This window comes from Perognathus longimembris, chromosome 11, assembly GCF_023159225.1.
Source record: "Perognathus longimembris pacificus isolate PPM17 chromosome 11, ASM2315922v1, whole genome shotgun sequence".
Classification (NCBI taxonomy): Eukaryota; Metazoa; Chordata; class Mammalia; order Rodentia; family Heteromyidae; genus Perognathus; species Perognathus longimembris.
In genome coordinates, this window is record NC_063171.1 from 53,983,710 (window position 1) to 53,997,485 (window position 13,776).

The 13,776-nt window shown below is 42.9% G+C and overlaps 1 protein-coding gene across 4 annotated transcripts in view; it reads right to left on the reverse strand.

The window, feature by feature from the left end:
• Positions 1 to 13,776, reverse strand: part of Hhat (hedgehog acyltransferase) — a 214,032-nt gene that overhangs the window by 35,845 nt on the left and 164,411 nt on the right. For all 4 annotated transcript variants that reach the window (XR_007212567.1, XM_048357276.1, XM_048357273.1 and 1 more), the window contains one exon: positions 10,157 to 10,301. Coding sequence is in view for 3 of the 4 variants with exons in the window: in XM_048357276.1 (XP_048213233.1) it covers positions 10,157 to 10,301 (145 nt within the window). In the remaining variant the exon portion in view is untranslated. The remainder of the gene's footprint in view (positions 1 to 10,156; positions 10,302 to 13,776) is intronic.

The following is a 13,776-nucleotide window of genomic DNA, read 5'->3' on the forward strand; positions in this document are numbered from 1 at the left end:
TTACTCAGAAGACTGAGATCTGAAGACCACAGTTTGAAGCCAGAAAGGGCAAGCAAATCTGAGAGACTCTTATCGCCAATTAACCAGCCAAAAGCCAGATGTAGAAGTGTGGCTCAAATGGAAGAGCATTGGCCTTAAACAACAACAAAAACCCTAAGAGAGAGCACAGACTTTGAGTTCAAACTCCAGTACTGACACAATAATAATAATAAGCTAATAAAATAAGGTAAGTCAGTTCTAAAAACTGGCAATATAAAGAATATCTGCTACACTAATAAGGATTTACAGGGACAACATTAAATTTCTTAAGAATGTTTTCTCTTGAAGATACTGGCCACCCAGGCTGTGGCACAACTATTCTGGTAATGGAATAAGATCCTGGCGTTTCTAGAAGCCATGAGTCTAATAGTATGTGCAGGTGAAGGGAAAAGGAAAAGAAGTAAATCCTTCACCAAAGGGGATAATACTATGGGCCAAATCCTCTCATTCGAATACAAATATGGACCATTTTATCTAGAGGAAGGTATATCATACTAGACCTTAGAAATACCTCACATTTGATTATTAAGATAATGAGTAGCATAAAACCAAAGATAACCAAACATAGAAGGAAAGAGATATGAGGTAAGACTCAGCAATAAAAGAATACAGCATCTATAAATACATATACATTTAAAATATTGAGATGCAGGTGATAAAGCAACTGCTTATTACCATGTTTAAAGAAAAAAAGACAAGTCTGAAAATATGTGTAAGATATCTGTAGAAAACAAGAAACTATAAAATGAGTTTTGACCAGAGTAAATATGGCTTTAGAAAATATTGATTCAGGCAGTTGCTTATCTCTAAAAGGACCTTGATTTTGTCGTTTTCCTTGGTACTTGCGAGGAAACAAGGAGCAAAGGAAACAAAGAGAGGAGAAATTGTTATGCCCAGATTTGGGGTCCCCAGAAAACATCAAGGAGCCAATTCCGAGGCAAACGCCCAAGAGTCTTTATTGCAAGCTCAAGCCTGGGTTCACGATCATCACTGACGCAGAGGATCTGAATCGAGAGCCCTGACCCTTCAGTTAGCAGGGTTAATAAAGGTAAAAGCGTAGCACAGATGTAGGGGCTTGACGCAGGGGGTAGAGCAAGTAACAAACAAGCAAGCGGGGCACAGATGTAGGAGGTTGGAGCAAGCAACAAACAAGCAAGCCATTTACAGAAGCAGAATTTTGGGGGTCAGGTTGACCTAATAATCAAGATGGAGTCAGCTCTTCTCCCCCCAACATTTCCTACCATGTTTCCCTAATCAAGATGGAGTCAGCTCTACAACAAAACAAAATCTAGTGTGGTCATTCTGTGTGTGTGTGTGTGTGTGTGTGTGTGTGTGTGTGTATACACACATATATGTATATATGTGCATGCATGTACGTGCACGCGCACGAGCGTGCGTGCGCGCGCGCACACACACACACACCTTCATGTATGTACTCACAGGTAATGGGGCTTAAACTCAGGGCTTTGTGAATTCCTTTAGCTTTTCTGCTTAAGTCTGGCACTCTGCCATTTAAGCCACATCTCCACTCCTGGCTGTTGGTGGTTCACTGGAGATAAGAGTCTCACAGACTTTCCTGCCCATGCTGGCTTCAAACTGTGATCTTTAGATCTCAGCCTCCTGAGTGGCTAGAATTAGATGCATGAGCCCTGGCCCCTGGACATTCTTTCCTCAAATTCTGAAATTGAGCTGCCACGATTAACAGGCATCTAATCTGGAGTATACTTTTTTCCTGTCTCTAATACCAAAACCATTAAGCTGCACAAATTTAAGAAAACCTAGCTGATTCCCTAAAATCCACCCTGTGAGAATTCTTAAGATTTCTTCTTCCATCTTTCCAATCCTTTGGTCCCTTGCAGCTTTAGCTGAGGCCCTTGTGTTCTCTCACCGATCTCCCTTCCTGACGGGTCTTCCTGCTTCTAGTAATGCTGCCTTTTGGGTCAGCGTGCTCACTACCGTATTTCAGAAACGAGAATCATGATGTTCACCTGCAAATATCCTCATGACTCAGCCTGTGCCCCTGGCCCCTAGAGTCCTAAGGATGAAATTAATAGTCCTTGGCATGTATGGCCCTCATTGGCTGGTCTTCATGTAAGCTTTTTGGAATCCTTGGGGATCTCCAGCCTTGTCACTAATCCCATACCTGGGGTCCTTTTCTGCCTTGACACTGAGCAGCCAGGAGCTTCCTGAGTGTGCTATTTTGCCGCTATGCCTTTCAGCCTGTTGTGTCTCTTCCCCCAAGCCTGCTTCTTACTCATCCGTTAAGCTTGCCTCTGATGTCGTTGCTTCTGTGATGACTCTTGCCAAGATAATACAGTTAAGGAGACAAATATTAAGGTAAGAGGTAGCCAGAAGTTTGGTCTTATATTCAAATCAGCCTCTAGGAGCACCCCTGGACCATTTGACTTTTTTTTTTTTTTTTGCCAGTCCTGGAGCTTGAACTCAGGGCCTGAGCTCTGTCCCTGGCTTCTTGTTGCTCAAGGCTAGCACTCTACTACCACTTGACCTCAGCACCACTTCTGGCTTTTTCTAAATATGTGGTGCTGAGGAATCGAACCCAGGGCTTCATGTATGCGAGGCAAGCACTCTACCACTAGGCCATATTCCCAGCCTCCCTCCCCCTGCCCCATTTGCCTTTTTGTCTCCAGAGCATATGCCAAAGCTCTGGAACCAGCATCACATCGTATTTTATCACTGTATCTCACACAACCAAGGCCACAGCCAGCAGAACTCTGTGAGGCTCTCTACTTCCAGCAATTTTCCCTGTTGAAGGACCTTAATCAGGAGAGCACAGGCTTCTGCTTTCCCAGCTCAGGTAAGCTGACATGCTTCCCACGTTCTCTACCTCTTCACCGTGTACTTCTATTTCTTTGGGTAAAACCCTCAGTGATGATAATAATTTTGTACATCAGTGCGGAAGGTGTGACCCAGACCTCCAGCAATCGTGTCGGGGCAGCGAGGAAATGAGAAAAGTAATCAAGACACTAGCTTCAAATATGACAAAACTAAGTTATGAGTAACTATGGACACAAATAGAATTTTAAAACAGGACCAGGGATGATTTTGTTAAAATTTATCCAGTTTCTTCTGGCTGAGTTTTAAAAAAAAAAGAAAAGAAAAGAATGAAATTTTGAGAAGTGGTTCCAAAAACAGACCTATATAACCAGAAAATGCTTAGGCTCATTACATTGTCTGACATCTTTCAAATTTTCTGTGATAGACAATCCCTCAAAACACAACTACAAAATACAAATACATAATCCCCCCAAAACAAAATACAAATGGGTACTAGTTGCTCATGCCTGTAATTCTGGCTACTCAGGAGGCTGAGCTCTGAAGACTGAAGTTCAAAGCTAGCTCAGGTAGAAAACTTCATGAGACTTTTGTCTCCAATTATCTACCAGAAAGCTCAAGTGGAGCTGTGGCTCAAGAGGTACAGCACACGCCTTCAATGAAAAGAGCTGAAAACAAACGTGAGACCCTGAGTTCAAGACCCAGGACAGGCACACACACACACACACACACACACGCACACACACACACACACACACACAGATATGGTTCCTTCCTTTACATGACTCAATCAGCACAAGTAAATGGTGTTGTCCACTCAACATACAAACTAACAATGGAAAGAGAGAAATATTAGATCTCTCAGGAGAAAAGTGACAGTCCTTGGATGATTGGGCCTCTCAAAAGCTGGGCAGGGACATCCTGATAATAGAGAAAGTTCTATTTCCAAGCTTATGCCTCCATTGTCTGTTTTCCTTCCCTCCCCCTGCCCCGCTCACCCCAAAGCCACAGGTTATGGAACATTCTCTTACTTACATACCCCTGCTTCCTAGGAGATTTCAGTAGCTTAGGGACATCACTAGTTTAAAAAAATATTTTTTTTTAGTGATAGCAGTGAGACTTCCTAAGTCTGCCTGCCTGCCTTCCTTCCTTCCTTCCTTCCTTCCTTCCTTCCTTCCTTCCTTCCTTCCTTCCGTTCTTTCTTTCTTTCTTTCTTCAAGGTCACATAAAAGTGTAACCAGAAAAAAAAAGTCAAAATTCCGAGTCGTGCTGCCTGGAGACATAAATAGGGCTAAAATTAGCAACTTCCTCCTTCTCTGGGCCCGAGTGGGCAGCTGCTGGAGCATTACAATGGCCAGAGGCAGACAACAGGGAGCAGGGGTACACTGTGAGCCATGGATATTCAGACTGGTACGTAGGGACAAAATGCTTTCAGCTGGAAATAGGGTTGCTCCCAAGGATAGTGCCAGCTTTGCCTGCCTTCCCAGCAAGTCTCAACCTGCCAGCCTCACACAAGGCCACAGGCACCTCCAGACATTTCTATGTGCTGCTTCCTGTATAGCTAACATCATGATGGTTAGGGAAAGAGGGCCAAGAGAATGACAAAACACAAAGGGGACTGGTGGGAGAAATTTGCTATTTCAAAGGATTGAACCCAGAGTCACACATTCTGAGCACATGCTAACTATGTGCACTACCTCCTGAGCAACACTCGCAGTCCTGGCTTTTTAGAGTTAACTTATTGATGCTGTCCAGGTAGTTTTGGGGAGTTGGGGGGGGGGGGGGCGGTCGTCGGTTCCTGCTCCTTGCCGTTACCTACTGCATCCTTTCTCTTTAAACTGACCAGAAGTACCCATGACAGGTGAGAGCTCTCCAGGAAACGCTCAGCATGAAAAAAACTCCACACTTCCTCACAGGAAAATGACATTCCAACACACTCAAGTTGAAATTTTCTTTCTAGCTACTTTAGAAATCCCCCCAGTGCATCATGGCACAAGAATTCTTCCTTGTCTCTTGCATCCTGTGCCTGGTGACTCGTCCCAGAATGTTCTCAGGAAAACAGATGCCCCCAAATCTGGGTGACCATATGATAAAGAGTAAAGAAACCAAAGCTTCTCAGAGTTTTAAGTTCTGATGGCAAGAATGGTAGCAAATGGACTCATGTTTAACCATGGATAAAGGCACCAGTCATTCAAACTACCTTTATGAATGAGCCTCACCACCTGCACAACAGGCAGGAGGTTCCTATTCTTCAGGCTCCTCTAAAACTTTGAGAGGATCCAGTGAGGCAGAAGAGGAATCAGTGAGAGCACAAACACTCCACTTAAAGAAAGGTAAGGGCCAGTGAAATGAAGCAATCACCAAGGAGGGCCTCTGAGATGCTGACATCTGCCCCCTGTCTTTTCCCATCAGTGATGAGATTTCACTCCTAAGAATTTAAGAAGATGTGAACAGAATGAGTTTTATTTAAACATAATCCTCTAGAATTTCCAGTGCAATACTCCAGTTCAGCTTTAAATAAAATGCCTGACCAGAACCATTTGGATCAGGGGATGAATAAACTAAATGGACAAGCTAGTAATCAGGGAGGGGAAAAATATTTTATCCTTTCTCAGCTAGCAGTAGCAAGAAAATTCAGGGAGTGGAAAGGTTCTGGCCTATATAAGAAAATTACTAGCTCTTCCCACATTGTAAACTGGGAGAGAAAAAAATCTCCTTGGCAAAGGACCTAGATCAGATATGAAGGAAAAACAAATGCATATGTGTGTATGGGTAGAGATGCACGTGTATCTGTGTAATTGGTGTGTAATGAGGAATCAGCTACCCTGTCACTACAAAGCCTCAGAAGAAGGATTTGGGGCCTCAACTCTTGGGAAACATTTTGGATCATCTTAAGAAAGCCTGTTGACCTCCCTGGACAACAGTAAACAAGATTTCCAGGAAGGACCACCATCCTGCACCCAGACAAACACCACAAAGCTCCCTGCCCTTGTTAAGACTGGATATATTCCCAATGTGTATTATCCTCCTTAAAACTCTTCTCCCCAGGCCTATGGATACTGCACTGTAGGAGCTTTCTAGCTTGTTTTAGACTAGCCTTGAGATGTGAAGTTACAACTCACTGACATCTTTGATTATAGTGCAGCATTCAAATAGCTGCTGAAGAAGTTAATTTTGACATCAGTGTTGGAGGGTTTCAGGTAGACAGGACAAAACTTCTACCATCACCAGCTGCTTTTAAGAGATGAAGGCTTGTGTTAAGCAGTACTTTACACCTTGCACTAGTTTCTGCAGGATATAACACAGCACAATCCCTCTTAAGCGTGGACAGGTAGATTTGATTTCCAACCACAGCCTTCTCACAAAAATTCTCCAAACAGCCTGAGGCAAATTTTAATCATTAAAAATTAGAAATTTTGTTAAAAATGAAAATTATGGATTGCTTATTCTCTGTTGAATTAACCTCAATAACAGAAGTAACAAATTTTGATAAAAATGTTATGTATATAGTAGCTGGGTCCTGGTGGTTCATGTCTGTAATCCTCACTACTCAGGAGGCTGAGATCTGAGAATCGTGGTTCAAAGCTATCCCAGGCAGGAAAGCCTTAAGACAATATCACCACATTAACCACGAGGAACCTCTAAGGAATATCAGGGCTGCTGGAAAGGGACTCCTAAGAATGAGTATATCCTTTTCTACATCTCATTAGCTGTGATCTATTTCAATATCTGAACAACCTCTGTCTCCCAGACACCCATATGCCCCTTTTCTCCTCTTCCAGAACTCCCTAAGGAGTCTATGAGATCTATCAGAAAGATGCAATGCTAGTATCTCTTCCTTGTCAATGAAACAGGTCTCGATCCCTAATGGCACAGAAAGAAGAGAAGCCTTCTATTAAATCTTGAAATCTGGACCCTGAGCTTCACTGTTCTCCATTCCTCACAGGTAGGCTTCCATTGCATTTGGCTCGGTGTGTAGAGATGGGTCTTAGTGCAACAGGAATCAGTTGTATACCAAAGGGAAGAGGTCAAGTGACCATCAGGCTCACTCAGCGGCAGCTATACATACAGATCAACAAGCCCTTATCTGAATTTGTGGCCAGATGAGTTTCTGAATTCAGATTTTTCTCTCTCTCTTTTTTTTTAAATTTCAGAAAGCTCATGTATTAACACCCCCAGCAGGCCTGAGGAAGCATCCAACAGACTCATTAATTATATTTTGCACCAATACATAAATATTCATAACAATCATGTATCAGATCCATAAAATTAGTGATGAGATAAAATCTAGAGTTCTCCAGGATGGAAGATTTCATACCACTTGGTTCATTTCCTCCAAGAGATATCTAAACCCTGTCATTCCGGGATAAAGACTCTCAGTAGGAAACAGACAAATTGAGGTGAAACCCCAACAGACATACATGCCCTGACTCTAGTGGCCCACAGGAGAGACCAGCTGGGATCTAGAAACAGGTCCATTTGAAGGACTGGACACACAAAATGCCTTCTACTCTGAGCTTCCCTGGTCTCAGAGCCCTACCCGGAGAGAAATGACTCCAGAGCCCTCCACATGTGGAGAAGCAGAGTCTATGAGACACTGCTCCTTAGTTCAAGGAGGACAAAAACAGTCAACTGTGAGAAAACCCTCCAGTGTCACAGGCCAGGGTTTTCAGACCCCTAGTTCCATGGGACTGATAACTCTACAGGGGTGCTGTCAAGCTACACTGTAACCTTTCTGCTTTTGAGAAGTAGAAGGAACACTTTAGGATTACCATCTTTTCCTTTACACCCCTACCCCTACCCCAGAATGCACTGGGCTTTGCCTCCCACCATGTTTTCTTCTCACTCCCTGCAGCTCCTTAGCTGACTGGGTCCACTCCTATCGCTTCATCTGCAAGCTTTATGCCTTGACTCTCACATCTCAGTCTTAGTCGCACCTCTCCCTTTACTCTCAGATTTTCAATTGCCTCTTAGGATCCAGCTTGTTGCCTGTGTACCACTAATTAATGATAAATGCCACTACCTTCTTGCTTCTCCCCATCTCCCAAACTTGTATTTGGATCAGTCACATGACTTGTCCTGGCCAATGAGGCAAGAGTAGAAAGGTCTTGTGTTATTTCCACTTTAAGTATTTACTAGCTCCAAGACCAGATGCCAGAACAATATGGTGAAGAATCAAAGCAAATGTTCCATCCTGAAATCATTGCTTGTAAAATAAGCCATTGGATTTGTATTGAACTGCAAGACATATAAGCTAAAAACTTACCAATGTTTTAGAGTTTCTGATAGGGCAACTGACAGTACTTACTCCAACACACCTGGCTTCTTGCACACTGGAAAATCCTTACTTAATGCTCCAAGTTACATGGTACCTCCTCTGTGACTTTTCACCTTCTGTGGAAAGTCAGTCACTCTATACCCTGTAAAAATCTGCCCATACATCTCAAACAGAAGATTCCTTAAATCAACTGCTACCTGTTTGTGCATATATATATATATGTATGTATATATGTATACATATATATCCACACTGTGTGTGTGTGCGTGTGTGTGTGTGAGAGAGAGAGAAAGAGAGAGAGAGACCAAGAGACCAACCCACAGACAGGCACAGTGTGGGAGAAAGACAGAGAGGCAGAGACACAAGGTCTTGCTATGTACTCAAGATCCTTTTGCCTCAACCTCCTGCTGCATGAATTACAGGCAAGTGCCACAATTTTCAGCTTATACTTTCTTAGTGCTTACATTTGACTTGCTGAATAAAAAAAATTAGAGCCTTCTTTCTAGGTATCAAGTAAACTCAAGTCAGCATTTTCTCCAGTCACCATGTTCTCAGCATTGTTCTAAATTCTGTGGTAGGGTACAAGAAAATAAAATGGACTCTATCATCCTCCTTCATCTTTAGATCCTTCCCATCCCATTATCTCCCATCTTTACTAAAGGACGGCTTCTGCTTAAAAATCATATGGTCCTTTCAGAGACTATCAACCAAAGCAACTCTCAGAAAGCAGATCAAAGAGGGGTTTCTTAGTGACAAGATTAAAGTAGGATAGGAATCTCTATGGCCCCATTGAGCCTGGCTCCCCAAACCTACCATTTAGATGAATGACCGATCATGAAGAATTAGGCAGCTGTGTTAGGGTTATTTTCTGGTGTAATAGGAGCTGCAGCAAAAGCCTCATGGATTTCTAAGGACCCAAAGGTGGAGATGAAGGCCAGCCATACAGGCTCCTGTCATCACTACCCTGCAAAGATTCCCCAAGACCCAAAGTATGACGCTGTGTTTCTGATCAGGGAAATAGAACACCTGAACTGTCTCCAGTAATGTCCACTGTGACTAGTTCCACATTTCCCATGGTTCTCTTAAGGGCATGGTGTATGTCTTAGTCCTCATCCGAGGGAAATGGTGATCTTAAGTCAACGATAATCAATTATTTTTAATTGATTTATTTATTGTCAAAGTGACGTACAGAGGGGTTATAGTTTCATATGTAAGGCAGTGAGTACATTTCTTATCAAACTTGTTACCTTTTCCCTCATTTTTCTCCTATCTTTCCTCCTCCCCAATTTCCCCCGGAGTTGTACAGTTGATTTATAGCATATTGTTTCCTAAGTATTGCTGTTGCATTAGTTTGCCTTTTACCCTTTGTCTCTCCATTTTGATGTTCCCTCTCCCTTCCCTAGTTCCAATACAAGTATATACAATGTCCAGGGTATCAAAATCAATTGGCATCTGATCAATTATTCTTGCAATGGTTTCCCATGTCCTAGCTTTATACCTGTGGCAGGTGTGGCTTTCCTAGAGACACTGAGACAATCTGCTTATTGTAAAGTAAAGCATAAAACTGGCCATTAGTTTTCAGACACAAATCTCCATAGCAAGAACTATAGCAAGCACAGGGACCATGCCCAGTTTCAGAAAAGCACCGTGGGATTCCAGGATATACTTCTAGCAGATGTTCAGGGAAGTAAAATAGGACTCATTAGACTTTGCAGCATACTAGGGTCTGGGAGTTAAGGACAGCAGGAAAGATAAGGGCGGGGGGGGAATCAAGAAATTGGAAAGGTAACTTAGTAGAACAGAATGTTATGTTCAACACAGTTGAAATAGTAGATTTTGATCAGTATCATATGTAGTTGATATTCAATACATCAGGAAGTAGGAACACTTCAAACGTTATAGCTAAATCTAGGAAGTAGTTCTTGGTTGATATGTTTCTAGGCCACATACCATGAATATAATATGAATGACTCTCAGATATCATCTTTGACACCCAATGCATACATAGAAGGAAGTGATTGAAAGCACACTGGCTGGAAAATTTACCTTGTATGAAGATCCTCTCCCAGTAGGTTTTCCCAACTTGATTGCCCCCGAGAAACACCAGGTTGAACAGGATCAGCATGGAGGTGGAGCAAGAAGCAAGGGCAGCATGAAGTCGACGGCGAGCAGGTGGGGAGAGGTATCGGGCCTATGAGGAAAACAGTAAGAAGGCATCTCATTGCAAAGGTGAAAGGACTAGAACTGAAACATACTGACCACTAGCCTAACCCAGAGCCAGATCGCTATTGAAACATCTCTCCAGATGTTCATCCTTGTCACAAGGCTAGTTCCAGTCTGAGGAACTAAATGATGCATCTTGTTCTATAATGCATCTTCCTTCTACACTGCACTTACCTCTGACCTGCATAAAAGCTGAAGCACTTGAAGATTTCGCAGCCCTCCTACCCCCACCCCCCTCCCCCACTGTGATGCCTCATGTTCTCTTCCTGACCTGGAAGCGAACTAATGACCCTGAGTCCACTCCCTGGATGCAGAAAAAGAAGCAGTAGATAGCAAACTCCACTGCTGGAACTGTAGCCTGGGTCACACATTTGACTGACAGCACACAAGAGCAGCCAAAAATAGTGGCTGATCACAGTGACTGAGAACTCAAGCCCGGAGGGATACTTTCCTGCAATCATGGGAAAGAATCCTGCTCATCCTTCCTAGCTTTGCATTGCATTCCATTCTTCTAATGTTTCCTGGTGGGTTTTATAAAGTAAATATAGCCTTTGTTCCACAGCCCTCTTGAATAAGCTCACTGTGCCAAGTGTGGAGTTGGCTTTAGACACCAATCATCCTACCTACACCTCCTGCATAGCTGAGATTATTCACATGTGCCACAATGTCTGGCTTCTTTGTTGATAAGAAGGTCTTGCAATCTCTTTACCTTGAATTGCCATCCTCCCAATCATTACCACCAGAGGGGCCACAGAGCCAAGGCCTCAAACAGAATCCTAAATGATTCAATGTCTGCAGCTCTATGCAATTTACAAGATAAAGTAATCTAGACTAAAGGCTCACAGACTCTGCCAACGCTAGTATGGATCGTCCATGCTCATTCATTGGTCAACGTTTTCTTGGTCATTTTAGAGAAATGAATTCCTGACCACCCCTTTTCCTTTCTTCTCAGCCCCAGAGCTGTTCTAGATGCTCAGATCTAGCTGATAAAGCACAGTGTACCATCATGTTTCTCTCCTACAACACCACGTAGGAGCGTGTTTTCAGGGCCATCACATTCTAATATGGTGTCCTCGTGGAGAAACTGTACAGGAAATGCTGACTGAGCTGTCTGTCTGCAAATGATCTGGAAAGTGATTCAGTGCTGCCTGAAGTCCTGCTTAGAAGTCCCAGATGACAACAACCTAAGAGGCCATGAGCCTGTACTGGGGGATGGGGTCAGGCAAGGCCAAGTAAAGGTAAGTACACTTGTAATCGCTGGAGATGAAAGCAACAAGGGAAGAAACTGGCTTCTTACTCACCTCTGAGAACAAGGAGGCATTAATCTACCAACTTCTGCATTTTAAAGCACAAAAAGATATTTCTGGGTATTACTGACTCAATTAGCAGTCACTGGGGAGCTGGGGTGAGAGGAAGCCAGGAGATGGAGGAAAAGAATCCAGAAGAACAAATCAAGGAATTACGAATTATCTTCATGGGCATAAGAAGCCACTGCTGACACACTTGACTTCTTAGAGACCCAGTGACTCAGACACTTAACACTTCTGTTCCAACACTAGGCAGTTTTCTCCAGCCTCGGTATCCTAGGAGGGGGATTCAAAGGCCCTGCGTGATCTCTCCTGTATTAATGTCAATGCAGAGTACACTTAGCTTGGTTAAGCTCAAGGTGGTTCTCCTTTTATGGGAAGTGATTGATTACAATTATTCTTTTTTTTAGATCAACAGACTCTAAGAAAAGAAGACTGGTGTTCTGCGGGGTTGCTAAGCAGGGCTTTGCTGCTGTTGCCTGGCATAGGGAAAACATCCAGCCACAGGAGGGGGCTGAGCTAAGAGTGGGGGCAAGGCAGGGGGGGGGGGCAGTGGGTGGAGACAGGGAGGGACCAGAGAAGAGCAAGATATGAGTTCTGGCTCACCCTTGATCTGGCTTCTACTGATATTTCTTAGATTCTGTGGCTACCTCAGTATGCCTCTCAGTTGTGATTCAATAAATTGCTATCTCTGCTTAGGGGGAAAAATAACAGCAACTATGAAGGAACCTCTTACCTCAATTATAGGAAGGAAGACATCTAAAATTGCATTTCTAGACCTCTTTTTTCTTTTTATCAGTAAGCAAGAATGTGAAAGACACAGACAGTAGAATACTTAAAGAAAAATCAAGATCTTCAAAAGCAATTCTTGATTGTCTCCCAGGAGAGTGGGTAGGAGATAATAAAATAAACCAGGACCAAGAAAATCCACAAACCTAGTTTTAACTAATAGCATCAGACTCTGACAAAACTCACTATGGTATGACAGGAAGCACAAAAATAGAAAGAGTAGCACTGTTTCTGCCAAACTATAATATATATTAACATATATATTATGCATATATGCCAATGATACAGTTAGATTTATAAATCAAAGCAAATAGGTATGAACAATAACAACTATAACAATATGGTGTAACAAATGTTGTAAGAACATGGCTTTCTTCAGAGAACCTTAATCTCCCACTATAATGAGGAGGAGGAGGAGAAAGTTGTTGTTGTTGATGATGATGATATAATACAACACCAGTGTGATGAGATGAAATGATGTGAATGAGGTAGGCAATGTGACGTAGCATTGGCCTGCTACATACGATTACTTGAACACAAATGCCAACCAATCTGATAACCAAGAGGGCTACTGAGTAAGTAAGGGAAGTAGCTGTATCTCCTGGACATGCTGGACAAAGGGATGGCTCACATTCCAGAGGAGACAGACATTCATCCAGCCACTGAGAATGACAAGCAACTAAAACATGAACTGGTTGTTTCTGGATTTTTTTTTCACGTAATATATTCAGACTGAAGTTAACTACAGGTAACCGAAACTGTGGAAATTAGATAAGGGGGAGCTGATCACAATTAACAGCAAAAGGATATACTTTTTTTTATTATTTTCTTTAAATAGTTGTATGAAGGGGATTCAATACAAGTCAATTTATGAGTACATTTTCTCTTAATTAGAGTCACCTCCTCTAGCATTCTCCCCTGCCCCGCTACCGTCTTCCATGCAATGCATCTCATCTCTTCCCGTTCTCTGAACACACCAGGGAAAGTGACTGTAACAACCTTAGGGATCTCTTTACCTTGCAACCAGGTCTTAGCCACTGACAAGAGCCCTGAGATAAATACCATTCTTAGGAATCCAAGGAGGAGAAAACTGCCACATGGGCAAGGCCAGGAGGTATATTGGGCTAGCTAGCTAGGCCAATAAAGTGCACTTTCTAAACATCCCACTTCAAATGCTTTCTTTCTTTTGCACGCCCTCTGCAGTCCCCTCTGGCAATCCCCTCTGTGGTCCCTTACACCTGGCAAGTGGGCTGCCACATGCAAGGCAGGCACAACCATCCTCCAGCCTCTAGCACTTGAAAACACCCCTGAGGAGGGAATTTGTATTGAGGAATTATAAAGGAAATC